Source organism: Rhinolophus sinicus, chromosome 16, assembly GCF_057876585.1.
Source record: "Rhinolophus sinicus isolate RSI-liver-muscle chromosome 16, RSI-T2T, whole genome shotgun sequence".
NCBI classification, from domain to species: domain Eukaryota; kingdom Metazoa; phylum Chordata; class Mammalia; order Chiroptera; family Rhinolophidae; genus Rhinolophus; species Rhinolophus sinicus.
Window position 1 is genome coordinate 42,009,184 of NC_142516.1, and position 19,433 is coordinate 42,028,616.

General features: G+C 35.5%; 1 protein-coding gene across 7 annotated transcripts in view; it reads left to right on the plus strand.

The window, feature by feature from the left end:
• PRUNE2 (prune homolog 2 with BCH domain) overlaps positions 1-19,433 on the plus strand; it is a 229,750-nt gene that overhangs the window by 54,938 nt on the left and 155,379 nt on the right. For all 7 annotated transcript variants that reach the window (XM_088793194.1, XM_074330577.2, XM_074330579.2 and 4 more), the window contains exons 4-6: positions 835-998; positions 14,368-14,520; positions 17,052-17,146. In XM_088793194.1, the coding sequence (XP_088649320.1) occupies positions 835-998; positions 14,368-14,520; positions 17,052-17,146 (412 nt within the window). The remainder of the gene's footprint in view (positions 1-834; positions 999-14,367; positions 14,521-17,051; positions 17,147-19,433) is intronic.

Sequence of the window (19,433 nt, forward strand, 5' to 3'; positions counted from 1 at the left end):
ATTTTGGAAAAGTTTTGTTACCAATTAAAATGGAAACATTTCGCTGGTTTTGAGGCTAAAGTTGTGAACTGTGACTTTAAGTTTGTTTATAAAATAGAATGCTTTTCAAAAATAAATGGATATCTCCATTTCCTTCATTGCCACTCTTTTGGTTGTGGCACTTGATAAGAAAGAATACAGTTAGTTTTATCCACATCTTTCTTCTTTCCTTTGATAAAAGCCAACTCTATCTCACGTATACAGAGTGATTGTGGAAGTAAATAAGTCAGTAGTATTTTTTTCTCCAGCACCATGATTAGATGTACAAGCTTTGGAACCAGATTATCAGAGTTTAAATACAAGTTAGTCTACTACCAAGCTTTGTGACCTTGCCCAAATTTCTTAACATCTTCATGCCTCTGTTTCCCCTTTTGCAAAATGGAAATTTTAATAGAACCCATTTCATACGTTCATTTTATAGCATAAAATATGATAATACTCCAAAAGTATTTATAATAGTATCTGCCATTTAATGGAGGCTCAATAAATATTAGCTATTGTTATTATTACTATTACTATTATTATTATTATTATTATTATTATTTTCTAGCAGCAAAACAAAAGATAGAAGTGGTAAAGTGTGAAGGCATTCTAAGAATCTTGGGGAGGTAATTAGTTAAAATGAAATGTGAAACCACATAGAATAAGGCTCTACTCTTCTGAATCATGTGCGCTTACTCATATTTTTGGCTGTTGAGAGGAAGTCTTTTGTGTGGGAGAAAAAATTAAGTGATTCCAAAAAGTAAGAAAACAAGTCATATTTCTTTCTCTTCCTCTCCTCCATTTGCTTTACAGTGAGGACAAAACTTTAGAATCAGCTGTTGTCAAAGTCATTAGCCCGGTTGAACAGAGTGATGCTGGGCCTGAGTTCCGAGAGTCTTCTTCCTCCCTTGTTGTGAAAGAGATTCTCCAGGAGGCTCCCGAGCTCATCACCGAGCAGCTGGCTCATCTCCTCAGAGGTGAGAGATGACTCTTTCTATTAAATACTGGAAGGCTTAATGGAGTGTCTCTCAATTTGCTCATGCAGAAAGAGTGTGATCCATTCTTGGGTTAACAATCCCTTTAAAGACCACGGGAAGCTTCATCAGAGAGGCAGGGAGTAAAGAGTTTGTTAAAGAGTAGCATTATATTGAATATTAAAAATGTGCATTTAAAAATAGGCGTGAAAGATCTTTGCTGTTTCACTAGACAAGAATATTAAATGGAACCGCTGCACCTCTGTTGGGGAGCTGGAATAGCTCCTCTGGCCATCTAACAGCTTCCAGAAGTGATTCTTGCCCCCACAACAGCAGGAATATGGGTTAGAATTCCACATTCCCACATTGAAATATCTTCTGATACTGCTACATGTTTGGTTTATATAATACTGTTTGGATGGCAAAAATAACACCTTTCATTTTGGTGATATTATGCAGGATGGACTTTTATAATCACATTGTCACCTCCTTCTCTCCTCATCTTGTAATGTGTTCAGTCTTCACTCAGCCTGCTGTAGGCGTTGTGGTCTCGAGCACATCATCATCAATTATTCTCCTGATCTCTATTTCACCTGTCAGTGGAGCCCAGCACTTTCAAAAAGTAATTTCCAAGCTGGAAATTTTCTGTTGACTTTGGTGCCACAAAATCGACACAGAAGTTCTGTACTATCTCACTTAGGACAGTTTTGGGTTTTGTATAAAGCTTTTTTTTTTCTCCTTCAACACTCTTTCTTGAATATGGTAGGCATAGATTTTTCTCAGGCATATTTAACACAAGAATGTGAAAAATAGTGATAAACAGGTTGAAAGAATTAAAAAAGGAAGACGACCAAGAGAATGTTGACTCAACTCTTTTAAAGACTTGTTCCTTCACTTCCTCTGTCTCTTCCACAAATCAGAGAGAAAAAGGTTCAAGAGTTATACAGTTCCTGTAAATGTTTTGGAACTAATGGCCCCTGTAAACCTGTTTAAATATTTTGCTGGCTAGGGGCATCTATAAAAATGTTCAATGGGAAACTGTGCCCTCAACTAAACTATATGAGCACAAACATTTGTCTCTGTGGCAGAACAGAAAGAAAATAAAGGTAACTGGGGATCTCATCCAAGAGGGAAGTTGTTTGACAGTGCAAAGTTGGGGTGCAGGCGAACACTAGAGAATATTCTGTTAACAAATTAAGAATTTTGGTTTATTGTTCAAAAAATACATGTGTTATTTAGTAGGAAAGAATCGTAGTCAATGAATAGCTCATCATTATGTTTTCTATAAATAGCAAAATAGTACCAAACTGTAATACATTGGTGCAAAGATGTGATATTGTAATATTGATGATGATGATGATGGTAATATTCAAATTTAGGGAATTAGAAGGAACGTAGACCCTTTGGTTAGTTATCTTGATTTCAATTAGCAAAGCTGCCAAGAATTAAACCTATGGTAAAGGACTTTGGTTTTTCTTATAATCAGAGATTTTTTTCATAAGGTTGGGCTTAGAGTGGAATTAGGAAGCGATATCGCTTCCTTGTTGCTTGGAAATTAGAATGTGAGGGGATGAATTACCTCTACCTGTGAAGACTCCAACATGATCCTGTCATGAGAGTCAGAGTCGCTGAAATCGGAGGAGGAGAAGACACAGGGGCTTATGACAGTGGGAAGAGGGCTCTGGACACCTTTGCCAAGGTGTGCCTGTGTGCGTATGTGTGCTACATATGTGGAGGGGAGATGGAACATTACTGAATAGTTTTGCCAAGAGAAACAAAGGATTGTTATCCAAGAAGTTTGATTGTGAAGAGATAACTTAAGTGTTCAGAAAGGCAACGAGCCAATTTTTAAAGGCTCCGGAATCTTCAGTAAGTATAGGAAAGGAATCAAGTCAAATTTTACCATATTCACTAAACTCAAACTTGGATTTCATAATTTTCCAGTCACATATTGACATCAAACCTAAAGGGGGGTTTCTTATGTGCCTATAAATAATTTTAGCAATCTTTATTTTCATATCATGAATAGTTTTCTTTCTAAAGGGTTTTGTCTATAAGCAACTATGATATTATTTTATATTTTGGGGTACTCAAAATGATCATTAATTTGGCATACCTTTCTAGAACATGGCTTTTTTTGTTCTTCTCGGACTTGATGGAATGCAAAACTTCTATTTACACCCTTGCCATAAAGAATTTTGAAAAATGTCTACTTTCATATGTTGTGAGATTAGATATTTACAGCTGACTTGGAGAGTCTTTAAAAGCTTCATAATCAGAACACTATAGAGGATATATTATTGTAAACTTTGTACCCCCTAAAATCTGAACTTACTATGGATTAAATGCTTAATAAACTTGGTTATTCTTTGGCTTTCATTCCCATGGTCGTATCCAAGAACGCATGAGGCTGAGGCACACGGGCGTGATATAAACGGATTTCAAGTGGGCTAAGATATGATCTCCTCAATCCTTGGAGAGCACCCTAAGTATGCCTTTTAGCCTGTCTGCTGAAAAAAAAAGGTTGTCATTTTCAATGTGCTTCTTAGTAGGTCAAAAGGTTGGGCCTACTCTTCCTTAGTTATGCTTGTTAGTTCTTCTCTGGTCAACTTGTAAGTATTGCAGTACCCTGGAACTTTGTCTTGGGCTTGTTTTTTTTTTTCTTTCTCCATATGTTGACTTCATTTAGTTCTGAGACAAATATAATACTTAAGCTATATGACTCCCTGTATCTCCAAATGTGACCTCTGTTTAGAAAGCCAGGTTCATATCCAGTGCCCATGTGACATCTTCACATGCATGTCAGGTTAGCACCACCACCTAATCATGGCTGTCTGCAATGGAACCCTTTTAGTTCCCTGTGCCTGCAAAACTTGCTTTTGTCCCAGTTTCCCCATTTCAGTAAAAGGCACTGCCAACCACCTACTCAGGTCACAATCTAGTCCTGCTGACTATACATTGACGACGTATGACAATTAAGTTCATGAACTTGTTGCAGTGATATTGCTAACCTTTTTTTGATATGAAGGGATTCTTCGTTATAAATTTGTACCAACTGGACGAACAGTTGACCAAGTTTTCTATTTGGAAATGCTTAAAAGGCTACGTGAAAAAGTTAGACGCCTTGAAATTTTCGCCAATTCATGGCTCTTGCATCACGACAGTGCACCAGCTCACACGGCACTGTCTGTGAGGGAGTTTTTAGCCAGTAAACAAATAACTGTATTGGAACACCCTCCCTACTCACCTGATCTGGCTCCAATGACTTCTCTCTTTACCCAGAGATAAAGGAAATATTGAAAGGAAGACATTTTGATGATATCAAATTTAGGTAATATGGTGACAGCTCTGATGGCCATTCCAGAAAAAAGAGTTCCAAAATTGATTTGAAAGGTGGACTAGGTGCTGGCATTGGTGCATAGCTTCTCAAGGGGAGTACTTTGAAGGTGACCATAGTTATATTCAGCAATGAGGTATGTAGCGCTTTCTCTAGGATGAGTTCACAAACTTAATTGTCTGATGTTGTATATCCTTCCTTCTCCTATAGAATACTTTAAGTGGCTTATGCAAATATGATAAATGCATGCAAATATAATAAAACAGAAAAAATGTCAGGATCAGGAAACATAAAAACATGTAGAGAAAGAAATAAGATCAAGACAGAATTAAAAAATTGAAGGAGGAAAAATAGTATTCAATTTGAAGCTGGAGATGAGCTTCCTAGAACCAATGGAAAAATAGAAATCTAATTAATTGTCATATATTATTGCTAAAACAAACATGTATACCAGTTCCTCATTTAAAAAAAAGTCTAAGTCTAAAGTATTTTTTCTTTGTATCTGTCTTCATATGCAATAGTGCCCTACACATGAACTGGCACAATAGGTCAGATACTTTCCCACTCCTCCATCAGTGTATGGAAATTGTTTTAATCAACTTCACCTTTAGTCTAGTAATTTATTTTCTGTTCCAAATTTATTATGCATATATGCTGAAGTTTTTCTCTAAATATCAGAAAAAGTATTTACATTCAATCATAGTGGAATCTTTTGTTATCTTATACTTGTTGCTGGATCTATATATCAAATTGTTTGCATTATGGGATACTATTACATTCAAATATTGAGACAGAACCTGATTATTAGGGATGTGGTTAAATGATCACTTATATACCAATTAGGAGTAGGTGTTGTATTGCCAGTGTAGAAATAAACTGCTTTGTTTCTCAAATAATCTCCCCTGTCTGAGTCCTCTGGGTCCTGGCCATTGTGTGTTTCGACTTTTTAGGGGATTTAACAAAGTTGAAATAATTTGTATTTTCTTAAATTAGTACTTCTTACAATAGCTAGGTATTGCTGTTGTCTTTTTTTTTTTTTTTTTTTTTTTTTTTAAGGAGGGCGCAGCTCACAGTACAGGGATTAAACTGGCAACCTTGGTATTATCATCACCACGTTCCAACTGAGCTAACTGGCCACCCTGCTGCTGTCTTTTAATAGGACATACCTCAAATTTAGAAAGTTCAGGATACAGATAATTAGCATAACTTTCATCTGGAAAGGCACAGCTTTACTTCATAGATTATTTTCTAATTATTTGTGTAAGAAATTATTCGTCTAAGAGAATGTGCTCATTCAAATGAGATCATAAATGACCCTGATTTTTGGAAATGTGTCTTTTCACTTCCTCGTCCCCTCCTCACCTCTGTTTTTCTGTTGTGGTTACCTTTTTTGTTTTCTTTCACCTTCCTTCCTTTCCTTGTCGTCTTGCCTCCGATTCCTCCTTTTATTTTCTCCTACTATATCTGCTTACAAGATATCATTTTCAGACAAGCTGCAGCCTGACCTATCGGAAAGTTACATTATACAGTCACAGTGGCCTAACATTGGGGTTTGGTTATGTCCTGGGTTTGTGCCAAAGGCAAACAATTACTATAGACTGCCAGACTCAACTTCTATTTTCTTATTTCCCTAGAGATGTGTACTAGAGGACTGTTGCCAAATTTAAGGTCCATTAAATTGCCGAATCATCACATTGGGGGTGTGTGTGTGTGTGTGTGTGTGTGTGTGTGTGTGTGTGTGTTTGTTTCCAGGAACTAACCGGCAACGATGAGATTTTTGCTGCGGATTACAAGGCATGTTTCCATCAAGACCACATTTGACTCAAAAGGCCTTTTGCATTATTTGTATAAGGGCTTGACAGAGCCACAACATGAATAGTGAAACAAATAGCAATACAACTGTTCTTAGTCAGGATGTGGAAAAACTATGCCCTAGGTTTTTAAGAAACAGTTTCTCTCCTTTCTATTGGTAACTCCATTTGAACTTTAATAAAGATTAGTTCCTTGCTATTTTAGTAGCCTGGACTAACAGCTTCAAAAAGATCCTTTTAAGGAGGTCAAATAAGAAAGGAACAGAGCCAGGCTTTTTTTTTTTTTTTTTTTTCTTCTCACACCCAAAGAGTGAATCATCCCTCTCCTGAAATGGTTACAAAGTCCAAAGGGAATTTACATTACTTGTTTTACTTAGGAAGAGGAAAGGCGTATATTGGGGGTAGGGGAAAGAAATTTTTTTTCCCAGCTTGATATAAAAACCAGAACAAGTCCTCAGCTTCAGAGTGTTAATTATTTCTTCTGCTATACTAAAATAAGCCTTACTAAATTGAGACATTTTAAATTTATAAGATTATTAAGCACTTGAATAATATACTTTTTAAAATCACTTTTCGGGCAAAAATGTGAGCTAAGCTATATTTTCTATCTTTTTCCCTCTTTTTCCCCTCTTTTCCTCTCTCTATTCATTCTTTAATTTTTTGTTTGTTTGTTTCAGTGTGAAAAAAATCAATCCCAGGTGAAACAAGGAAAGAGGTTTAAATCCCTTCTTTTCTGCTAAGAATTTATCATGCAGAATATGCCTTTACTGTGCTGAATGTTTTCCCCAAACAACTTCTGACTTCATTAGATCATGTTTAATATTAATGCACTGCAATTGCTTTTGGCAAGTGGTCCTTCACTTTTCCATTGTTTTGAACAAAGAATACTGTGGTTGATTTTTTTTCTAAATGGAATGTAATGTTTGTTACTATTTTATTATAATTGCTTTCTTTGTTGCTTGTTGTTAATCCCCCCTGGCCTGTGAATAGCTGGGCCACTTTTGGGTACGTGTATATGGATTTAAATAGTTTTTTAGTTCTGCAGAATTTGCTGGAAGTTAAATCAATTCTTACTCCAAAAACAGGTTTGATTTTGCTAAGAAGTGCTTTTGGCTGTTATATATCCTGATAGTAATATGTAACTAAGTGGTTAACTAAATGGGTGTCTATGGCAAAGAAATAAAAATTGCTGTAGATGAGTCCCTTGGATAAAGTTGGGCCATATCCTTTCTTATGCAGTAGAAATAACTTGGAGTATGGTGAGCATCTTTTTGACGCTCATTATTTTTTTCCATTTATGTCAGTAGGGTGTAGCCTTTCTACCTAATTGTCAAGTCACACTTCATCATATACCAGTGTCAATCTCTTTTTATTGAACTATTAGTAGGACTCTGTTTTATGCAATATCTGTTAGATTATTGTCTGAGTACTCCTTTTCTATTTGATGTATTTTAAAATCAAGATCTTAAAATCAAAGAAGTTGGATTCGTGGTCTGACTGTAAGCCAGATATATTTTTGTGAAATTTATCCCTAAGTAACTTATATTTTGTTGCTATTACAGTTTTTTTAATTTTTAAATTTGATCTTACAATTGTGATTGATTATAAAAATGCAGGAGATTTTGTATTATTAAACTTGTATCTAGCAGTCTTGCTAAATTTACTTACCATTTTAAGCATATTTATAGATTCTTTGAATTCGTTATATACACAAACATATTATCTGTGAGGAAAGATTTTTTTTTATTCCTTTTATTCCTTTACTTATACCGTTTACTTGTGCTGCTTGCCTTATTGCTCTGGCTCTGATTCACATTGCAGTGCTGAATGGAAATAGTATCCGGCGTTATTGCCTCATTCACAATTAAATATAATGTTTGCTTTTTTTTCTTTTTTGTTTTTTATAAATGTCCTTTGTCAAATCAATGAAGTTGTCTTTTATTTCTACTTGGCTGAGAGTTTATATAATGATTAAATCTTGGATTTTATCAAGTGATTCTACTACTTGACATCTATTGAGGTGATCATGATTTTTTTCTCTTTTATTCTATCAATATAGTGGGTTATATTGATTAATTTTTAAATGTTAAATTGCCCTTTAATTCCTACGAAATCCTTATCTGGTAACTATACACTATTCTATTACATATTGCTAATTTGATTTGGGACTAGTTTAAAAAAATTTTTCCCACCTGTGTTTATGAGAAAGATTTGCCTCAAATTCTTTTTTCTTGTAATGTCCCTGTTGAGTATTGGTGTCAATACTGGATGGTGTTTATATTGGATTCAGAAAATAATTCGAGAAGTGTTCTTTTTTTAAAAATTATTTGGTAGAATTTGTGTAAAATTAGTATAGTTCTTTCTTAAATGTTTGGAACTATGGATATTAAACTCTGGATTAATTTTTAAATAAAAATAGAAACATCCATATTTTCAACTTCTTTTCCTTCCAGTTTTGGCAAGTTCAGTTTTTCCAGAAGTGTCCACTTCCTCTAAATTTTAAAACCTATTCAAATAATGTTGTACTTATCTTTTAGTGTCAGTAAAACCTGTAGTATGTCACTGTTTTATTCTTAATACTGGTAAATTATGCGTCTTCTCTTTTCTTTCTTGATAGTTTTCAAAACTCTTTATATTACTTTTTTCAAGGAGTCAACTTTTAGTTTTGTAAACTTTCTTTTACTTCCTATGACTTTAAGTTTTGTTTTTATCTTTATTAGATCCTTCTACATTTTTTAGTTGAATTTTCTGTTTTTTTCTTAACATCTTATGCATTTGAGGGTATAAAATTTCCCAGAGCACAGCTGTAGTTGTATCCCATAAGATTAAATGTCATATTTTCTTTACCATTCAATTAAAATATATTCTAATTTACGTTGTGATTTCTTCTTTTACCATCAGTTATTTGGAAGGGCATTGTTTGCTTTTCAGACATTTGGGAATTTTCTAGTTTTTGTTTTATTATGATTTCAGACTATTTTTATGGTGGCTACAGAATGTAATTCTGTGATTGCAGTGTTTTGAAATTTGTTGATTTGATTGATGCTTCAACAGATGGCCAATTTTGGTCAATGTTTCATTTGCAGTAGAAAGGAAAGCATAACCTACCATTGTTGATAGCAATGTTCAATATGTCAGGTCGTTTTTTACTCATGTTGCTCAAATATTCTACATGTTTCAGATTTTTTTCTTCTTGTTCTTAGAGTTGCTGAGGGAAATGTGTTAAAGTTTCCCACTGTATATTTTTCTCTTTATCCAGTTTTGTCAATTTTTTGCTTTATATGTTTAGGAGCTATATTATTAGTGCATATAAATGTAGGATTGATGTATCTTCCTGAGGGTTGACCCTTTAATAATAATAATAATAATAATTTGTCTTAATCTCAAGTAATTCTTTTGTCTTATAGTCTACTTTGATATTAGTGTATTATATCAATGTTATAATATTTTTCTATCGTTTTACTTTTAGTCTTTAAATATTATTATAGTTAAGGTGTGCTCTTGTAAACAGTATATTGTAGCTTTTAAAATTCAGTTTGATCACTTTTGTATTTAAGCTGAAGTACTTTGTCTCTTATTTTGGTAGAAAACACATTACATTAAATTTACCATCAACCATTTTTAATTGTACAGTTCCGTAGTGTTAAGTATATATGCATTATTGTGCAACAGATCTCTAGTACTTTTTCATTTTGCTGTTCTGAAACTTTATACCCACTAAACATTAATTGTCTCTTTACATTTAATGTAATTGCTCTTACATTTGGGTTTTGCTATTTGTTTTCTACTTGTCTCACATTATCCCCCTTTCCTCTCATTTCTTTACTGTGCTCATACTAAATATTTTTGCTATTACATTTCCCCCCCGTTAGGTTGTTAGTTATAAATTCTTTTTAAAAATTCTTTTAGTAGTTACAATAAAAATTATAACATACAATTAAAATCTCATATAAACTGACATTTTAACCAGTTCCCTGATAATCCAAGAACCTTTGAACAATTTATCTCTACTTAGTCCCTTCTGCAATTTATCATTGAAATGCATTTTAATTATACATATATTTTAAACTCCACAGATATTATAATTGTACAGTGAATATTGATTTTTTCCCACATTTTTGCACTCTCCAACTTTCTTCTTTCCTTTTTGCATTTTGTTTTTGCTTTCATCTGTAATAATTTTCCTCTACTTTTACTATTTCTTTTAGTGTAGGTCTTCTTGTAACAAATACTTCCAGTTTATTTTTCTGAAAATGTCTTTATTCTTTCTTCATTTTTTTATACTCGTATGTTTTCATTTAGTATAGAATTCTAGATAAGCAATTATTTAGCACTTTGAAGATGTAACTCCATTGTCTTCTGACTTTCATCCTTTTAAATGAGGTTAGCTCTCAGTTTTGTTGTAATTCCCTTGACAATAATATGTCTTTTTACTCTGATTAATTTAAATGATTTTTTCTCTGTAATTTTATCCATTTTGTCATGTGTCTTGAGATTATTTTCTTTACATTTATCCTGATTTGGGTTCATAGTTTATCTTAAATATTAGAGTATTATTTCTCATTAACTTTGAAAAATGATTGGCCATTTACTTTTCATATATTATTTAAGTCCCTCCTATCCAATGGGAACTCCTATTACATGTATGTTAGAACTTTTCTCCATGTCCCCCATGTTTCTTATGCTCTTCTCTATTTTTCATCCGTTTTTCTCTCCATGCTTCATATGACTATTTTCTTCTCAAATATTTTCCAGTTTACTAATATTTTCTTCAGTGTGTCTAATCTGTTCTTAAATGCATTTTTGAGTTCTTAAATTGTTATTAAATTTACAGTTTTCAATTTTCTTTTGAATATTTTATTTATAGATTCTAATTCTCTACTGTAATTCACCAGTTAGTTTTTTTATTCCCTCTTGTTCTGTTTCCATTCTTTTCCTTATGAGTTTTTTCCTCTGGAGAGTCTAGTCATTTGGTCATATTTTCATTACGTCTGGTAATTTTTTATTGATTGCTGAATATCATATATAAAAAATATAGAGATGATGAGGTTATGTATGATGAAATTCTTTTGCTCTACACAGGATTTACTTTCATACCTTAAAGGCAGAAGAGACTCAGATAAACTTAATCTGTTCTGTGTTTGAACTGTTTCAAATCAGGATTTCAGTCATCATGAAGACTGCTTTATTTATTTATTTATTTATTTATTTATTTATTTATTATTAGTTTCAGGTGTACAAAGCAGTGTAATAGTTAAACATTTACACCCTTCACAAAGTGATATTCCCCCACCCCCCGCAATCTACTACCCCTCTGACATCATATATAGCTGCTATGATACCATTGACTATATCTCCCTGATAAGTCCAGTGCCCATTTGGCACCCTACATAATCTTTACAACATTATTGATTATATTCCCCATACTGCATTTCATATCCTTGTGACTATATTGTGACTACTAATTTGTGCTTTCTAATCCCTTCTCTAGTTTTACTTTACCCTTCTATAGCAGCGGTCCACAAACTTTTTCTGTGTAGGGCCAGATAGTAAATATTTTAGGTTTTGCAGGCCTGTGCTCTCTGTTTAAACTATCTTATCCTGTCACTGAAGTACAAAAGCATCCGAAAGCAATATGTAAAGTAATGGGTGTGGTTGTGTTCCAGTAACACTTTATTTGTAAAAATATGCAGTGGGCCAGATTTGCCCTGCAGACGATAGTATTCCCAGCTGTTGTTCCAGGACTTAGCTCTCTACAGGTCCCACTTAAAAACTTGGGTTGTTTAACCAAGATTCCTTCTCTGTGGTGAGCCCTAGACTCCAATTTTTGTCCCCCTACCTCTGTGAAACTACTGTTAGATGTGCTAACCTTCTCAGCTCATTGGCTACAACTTATGAATTAGTGAATATTGTGAGGGGGAAAAGCAACACCAAACATTGAGGTGACCTCTATGCACTTACCTTCTCTTCAGGATCTTAGATTCTAAGATAGTCACCTGGGTAACTGATACCATCACAGGAAAAAAAAAAAAAAGAATCTTTGGGGGAAACTGCCCCTAAATTCCTTTATATATAGAAAACTTTGCTCAAGGGGACTTGTCCCTTCCAGAATGGTGTTACTGCAGTTGAAATGCAAGATGAAGAGCTATTTTCTTAATGTGATGTAATGATGGGCACAGCTCTGTGCCCACTATATTCTGGCTGGTCTTCGTGTATATTTTAACTTAAGAAATAATGCAAAACAAGAGAAAATATTACTTTGGATTTTATGTCAGAAATTGTGTACTCAGAATCCAACTGGCTACTCCCATCTTTAAATGATAATTTGTATTGAATCTGTTCAATTTTCTGCCTGCTGACTGTTCCTTCCTTAGTTCTCGTCTGAAACAGCCTTCTAAGTAATCCTTCTGGTATGCCTTGTCTAATTCATTCTCTACATGGTTGCCAGAGTGATTCTTATAAAACATAAATTTGACAATGTTACCTCCCCCGTTTAAAACTCTTTAATGACTCCCTAGTTCCCTTTGAATATAAAAGGCAAACTTTAAGATGGGTTGTTAAGGTCCTTTCTGACCTGGCCCATGTCTACCTCTCTAACCTAATTTCTCAACATTTTCTCCCTAAAAATATACTATCTAGCTCTAATTAATTGCTTTCCGTTCCTTGTACTGGCCAACTCCTCTCTCACCTCGGTGCCTTTGCACGTGATCTGCCTGAGCTGTGATCTCCCTGTTACCTTGCTTTTGCCATAAGTCCCTAGTTATCTTTCAAGTCTCTGCTTAGGTGTACTGTCTCTAGGAAACCTTTCCCAGGAAAAGGAAAGCTAAATTCTGGCCTAGATTCAGAGTACTATTTATTTCCCCATTGATATTTTTTTATCCCCTTTATATTGAAAAGTTATGTGTTTACTTATCTGTAGCTGCTAAACTCCTATGAGCTTCAAGGGACAAGGCTATCTCTATTTCAGTCTTGAAGCTTTAGCCTCTAGTACAGTGCCTGGTCCATAGTAGATGCTGAATAGTTATTTGCTGAAGGAATGAATGAGTGAAATGCTTTAAATATATTTGGCAATATTTACTTTTCATTATAATGTTTACATTCATTGATTCTCAGTATGGTCTTATAAGCTGGGAAATAGTGTTATTTCTGTTTTAAAATTGGGCAAATGAGAACAGAGAGGTTAGATGACTTACTTGGGGTTTCCTAGTATGTTTTAATGGTGAATGTACATCTAACCTCTAGATTCTGTAGGTCTCAGGGTAGATGCCAAGATTGTATATCAGTCTTCGAAACACTCCATTTCTCCTATATTTTTACCTCTTTCTTTCTTTATTTCCACCCCCACCCCCATGATTATCATTAAGGCCACACTGAAAGCTAGAGAGATGGTGACATTTTGATTAATCAATAGATTTGGGATTTTTAGGGAGATTAATCATTGATTATCAAGCGAAACTTCTCTTTCCTCCATGATTCCATGTTATTCTGATGCAGGGGAAGGGGATGTGACAGGTAGTGACTCCTGCCTTTCAAGGTGAAAATTCCAGTAATTATTGAGAGGTTGGTCATTCATATATTGGCAAATTACTTTGTAATTGAAACCTATGATTTAGACCCAGCTTGTGAATTTTTATAATTAGATAATAGTAAATAGCTTCAAAACTGTGTGGTGCCTGGAAGATTGGGAATAGACTCCAGGTTCACCACCTTATCAGATTCCTTTGCTGCCGACAGTGGGACTATGTAATTTAGTAGTTTAACGGAGGAAGTTCATATGTGAAATCAGGAATGTGATGAGTGGGACCAATTTTCTCTGTGAAATATTGAAGGGAAATATTAAATAACATTTAATGTTTTTCATATTTTACCATAAACTTCCATTCTGAAATAATTTAAAAGCAACATATATCATTTTTGTAAGGCTATGCATTTTGGGGAGAAAGCTATACATTTTGCTCCTTTATCCAATAACTCTGTGCCATAGAGCGTACTATAGTCAGTTAACTTGTAGAGTTTAATACCTGAGAATAATGAGGCAGGGCTGATGGTATCTGAAAGATTTTCTAAAAATTTCCTCTTGAATGCTACACTTGTGGAGGCCCTTGGTCCAGGCAAGAAACTGGAAGCAAAAGCCTAGATCAAGAGGCCAGAGAATATTGCTGTTCCTGGCCCCCTTCTTGGCTTGGCTGGAAAGTTTAAGGATGTTTTTATTCATGCCTTTTAGGTAGCATCCTTTTCAAGTACATGACCATGGAATCCGAGAAGCTCTCAGAGAAGCAGGAGGAAATTCTTTCTATCCTGGAAGAAAAATTTCCTAGCTTGCCTCCAAGAGAGGACATTATCAACGTCCTACAGGAGAACCAATTCAGTGCCCAGGGTGAGTGACTGTCCCCCAGCTCGGCCACAGCTCCCAAGTACGGCTGATTGGTGGTATGAAGTGTTGCCAGGCCCCAGAAGGTGAATTTGCTTGTGCCTTTGCTTTCTTCCCTATTGTTCGTGCTTGTGAAAGATTTTCAGGCATGTAATGTTGGCTCACCTAGAAGCAGAGAGCCTGGACTGCAGACTCTCCTGTGAGGCCTTCGTGCCTGGATATGTGGTTAATTCACGCATCTAACGCACACCTCAGATGCGTCATAAAATGAAATCCTGTGCTGAGAGGGTTCTGTTTTGCGTATATGGCAGGAGCAATGGCAAACACCATGGGATTTCATAAATCAATTAATTTTAGAAAAAAATAAGGGAGGAGACAGCTAAGCAGATAAAATTATTCTCCAAGTCTAGGCTTTATCAAGACAGTTGATTTCTTGGATCAATTGTTTTATAATAATAATAAATAGCTATAATTCATTGAGTGCCTAATCTACACAAGGTTCTGATGGGAGAATTTTGCTAAAGTTATGGATTCTCACTAAATCCTCACGACAACCCTGTCAGGTGCTATTATTATCCCCACTTTCCAGATGAAAATAAAGCGGAGAGAGGCATCTGCATTGCCCTCATCACACACACAGCTGGCAAGTAGTGAGGCCAGGATTTAAACCCAGACAATCTATCTTTAAGATGCAAAGCATTCTCCCTTAGCATGGAATCCTCCAGGGGGCAGAGACTGAGCCAAGACAGTTTATTTGAGAGGTGACCCCAGGAAACAGCAATAGGGGATGGAGTGCGTAATCAAGCAAGTTCTCTTCCATAGGAAATCAGGCCTTCATCCCACTAGGGAACTCTGGGAAAGAGTGTAAAATTGCATGTCAGGGTCACCCCCCCCCCCCGACGGGTGCAGTGGTGTGTTGGAACTTGTTCATCAGAGCTCTAAGAGCTGATTATTAAATTTTCAGGAATTTTGTGAGTTGGTTGACATTGGCTTTGCAGTTTGACATCATCCACAAGAAATATTGACACCAGAGTAATTGGCAAACACTACAAATCAGGTTTTTTGTGCTGGCTGTTCAATACTTAACCAGCATCCCACTGGAATACTGAAGGCTACTTAATCCCGGGGCTGTTAGTTCCCCTCGAGTGGGCTCTGGTGGCCAGAGAAAGACTTCAGGAAAAGAGATGCAGGTGTTGAGGGTTGAGCACCATTCTGAGGCTCACTGTGGTGGGGACATCTAAGGAAATGTGTGTGGGGCACTGCACATCTGCCACTCCTTCGATACAGATGCTCGTGTGGATGTACGGATGTATAAAGCTGCGTGAGGGTATGTCACTCATTTTCGAAACTAAACAAAAATTTTAATATCACTGTATGTTCTATAAATCATTTTATGTTGTAGTATGCTAGAATGTGGCTTTCAATCTTTGAGTCAAAGAAAAATATTTAGTACCTATCTGTTTGCCCAGACTGCTGTGATTGTGCTTTAAGTTGGGAGGGCAAGTGGTGTCTTAACATACATCTGGGATGGATATGTGTGCTTTACTGGACTTTGTTATGGGTCTTTTTCCCAAGAGGATAGGCCTCCTCAGATATAATAACCTAGGGTGGGAATTAAATGTCAAGCCAGACCCTTTCCTGTTTTTTGGCCATAGATTTTATTGAAGTACATTGATCAGCTGACTAAAACTATGCAGTTCTAGATAATTTCACCATTCTGGATTATTATTCCCATCATTTAAGTAATTCAATAGCTTCTATTACCAGAGTCTATTACAAGGGCCACCAACTTAATTATCACAATTTTATGGGTCATGTTGTAAAGTGCATTTTTAATAAAATTATACAAGAAAACAAGGGGGCTCACGTAAGTGTAGCCTATATGCAAATTTTGGCCTTGTTAGGTATTATTTGGCTCAGTTGTGTGGTTATGCTAGTTTTTCTTCATTTGACCACCTCCCCTTGTTCCATTCTCTGTCGTTATCTGCTCTGAGCCTCCAGAGGCTGACCCCTAAGTATTTAATCTCCTGGGCTCCCTGAAGATTACAAGCTTCTGGTAGGTTTTGGTCAATGGGAAGAGTAGCAATACATGGGGTGTGGGGGTTGAGGGAAGGAGAAGAGAGAGACTAGTATTTCTTCCCTGCTCCCTCCCTGATTTGGTGTGCTAGGTCTCTGGCAGCCCCTCTCTGCAGGTCCAGGTCTCTGTTTCCTTCCCTTGTCCCTTTGCTAGTCTTTGGATGCTCACCATCTTTTATTCAGTCTCTCAGTCCTGCCTACATCTCTGTAAGTGTCCTGCCATTACAGAATCTTTTGGATTATAAGGGGTGAATTATTTTTCCTGCTGGGATCTTACCTGATGCAAATATTGTCACTAATGTGATTTTTGCCTTAATATGTTTGTGTTTATTATGGATAAAAGCAATCTTAGAGGGGAAAATATTGAAATTAGCAGGGTAAATTATTTAAATAATCGTCTGTTGATATTACCCCGAAAAGTTCCCCAAGTTTAACTTGCTGTTCTTCCCTCTCATCCACAGGTTTAAGTATTGAACAGAGAATGCTGAAGGACCTAAAGGAACTGTCAGATGGAGAAATAAAAGTGGCCATTAGTACTGTGAACATGACCCTCGAGGTAAGGAAGGGAAGGCATTTTTGGCAATAATGGATTTTACTCAATTTCAGTTTGGGCAACTGGAAGACAGTTTTCTCTACCACATTGGTCAGTGTTAATCTTCTTTGGGATATATTTGATTAGGAATGCAGGTTATTATATTGGGTGAAAACACTATGCTAAGTCAATGAAAACTGCCAAACCTGGATTCTCAAGATGAATGCTGTTTGACTCATCTCAGTAAAACAGTACCTAAAACACACTCACGTGTGTGTGTGTGTGTGTGTGTGTGTGTGTGTGTGTGTGTATGTATAACCTGTTTGCTGGCAAAGATTATATTATATGTGATTGGATTCACTCTTGGTTTTTTTGTTAATTTTGTTCTGTTTTTTGTGCACCGCTCTGCATTGCTCAGAGAACTTTTCTAAGAAAACAAGTGTACTTTGGCCTTTGTAAGCTGTTTGGATGTATGTCATTTTGGTAATCAATGGTGACAACTCAAGTATTAATAAGACCCTCCTTCCAATCCTTTAAACGAATGCTACTCTTGTTTTTGTGTATTTCCTTAGCAAATTATCTTTTGTCCACTTTGGGATTTTTCAATGACTTGCATGTGAATCTTAATTAACCTACCTAATGCGAATTATATTTTATAAAGGCACATTTGTGCTGTGCAGAAGTGTGCATATTTCTTCACTGTTGTATTGCCTTGATCAAGCTATCAATCTTTGAGGCACCAAGCTCTCAAGTCATATTCATGGAGATAAAAATTGCATTATAGGACCTTGTCTTTTGGTTTTTAGAATTGTATATTGCTATACTTTTTTTTTTCTCATGGTAATAGTGACGTATCAATATGTATATTTCTAGGGAATAAAAGGCATGCATATGGGTGTCCATACCTCAGAAAACCCAAGAGCAAACCAGGCTGTTTTTTTCTGTGATTTCTTTGTAAAATGTATTTTATAATTCAGCTCATACATAGATCCATATGAGTACCAGGAGGCAGACTGTTGTCACTAACCGTAATCACACTTGGTGGTCCTATAGTATCTCAGAGTTTGCAGAGCACATTCTTATTGTATGTGGAACTCTACTGTTTTACTGGACTTTCAAATTGATAAATGCTCCATATAATTAAGGGTTGATGTGATTCAATACAAGAAATATATGCAATTTGGGATGTAGTAACTAGATAATCACCTTCAATTAGAAATCTGTTTTGTGTCTAAAAATCCAAGGAAAACGTGGATCTTGCAAGGGTCAGTAGCTCTGAGAATCATTTCTCCTAGTTCAAGCCTTAGGGTTTCCTTTCTCTTTTCCCCCTCTCCTGTCTCTCTTCATTTAATGGCATCTTATTACGTTTTAAATGCCTCGTTTGGAATTCCTCTCTAAATTAACATAGCACATCTTGTAATTGCTTAGGGAAATGTCTGTAGTTAGCAAATTACTTCAAGACTATTGTCATTATTATTATAGACTTACCATAGATTTATTGTACCTTCATTTATATTATAGGTCTATACAAATGACTTTGTCAGATATATTAAACTGTAAATGTTCATCAAGCTGAATAAGTGATAAAATTATCATCGTAAACTTGACAGTAATTTACATAGAGATCCAGTAATTAATCAGGCAGTTAAGTACATCTTTGGAAGCACTATACAATCTTCTGGGAAGAGGGAGAAAGACATCTGTACATATAAAGAAGGGTACACAGATTAAACTCTAATCAGCTGAATGACAACTTTTCAGTTGTGCATAATGCAGATATTAAAGATGACTGAGAAATGGTAAAGGAGTTTCTTAGGAACCGTCTATATCTTCTTTGAAAGAGAAAATGTGTATTATTTAGTCAATTTGCCAGTTGGAAAAACGCACAAGTTAAGGGCAAAGTTTGGTTTTCTCCATAGATCATCCCATAAGACAATGGCACTTCCCCAGTCCTTACTTGATGATATTTCAGCATTCCTTCCCCATTCCCATGGACATTTGTAAAATAGTGACAGAATCCACACTATCTTATTTTGTGTGTTTTGGAACTGTTGTCTAATTGTCCTTTAAACCTAAATATGTTCTCAAAGAAATAGTCTTAGTTCCTGTGACTTTCAAAATCTCACAAGCATATGGTCAGCACCTAGTTACTTCATGATGATGCTTATAAATTCTCCATTTTTTATAACTGCTTTCTGAACGCTTGCAAAATGTAGTCTACATGACCAACTTAGGACGCACACGATACTACATCCTCTACTAATTTTCAACTTGGTTCATATATTTGATCATGGTTAGATGATATTTTAGG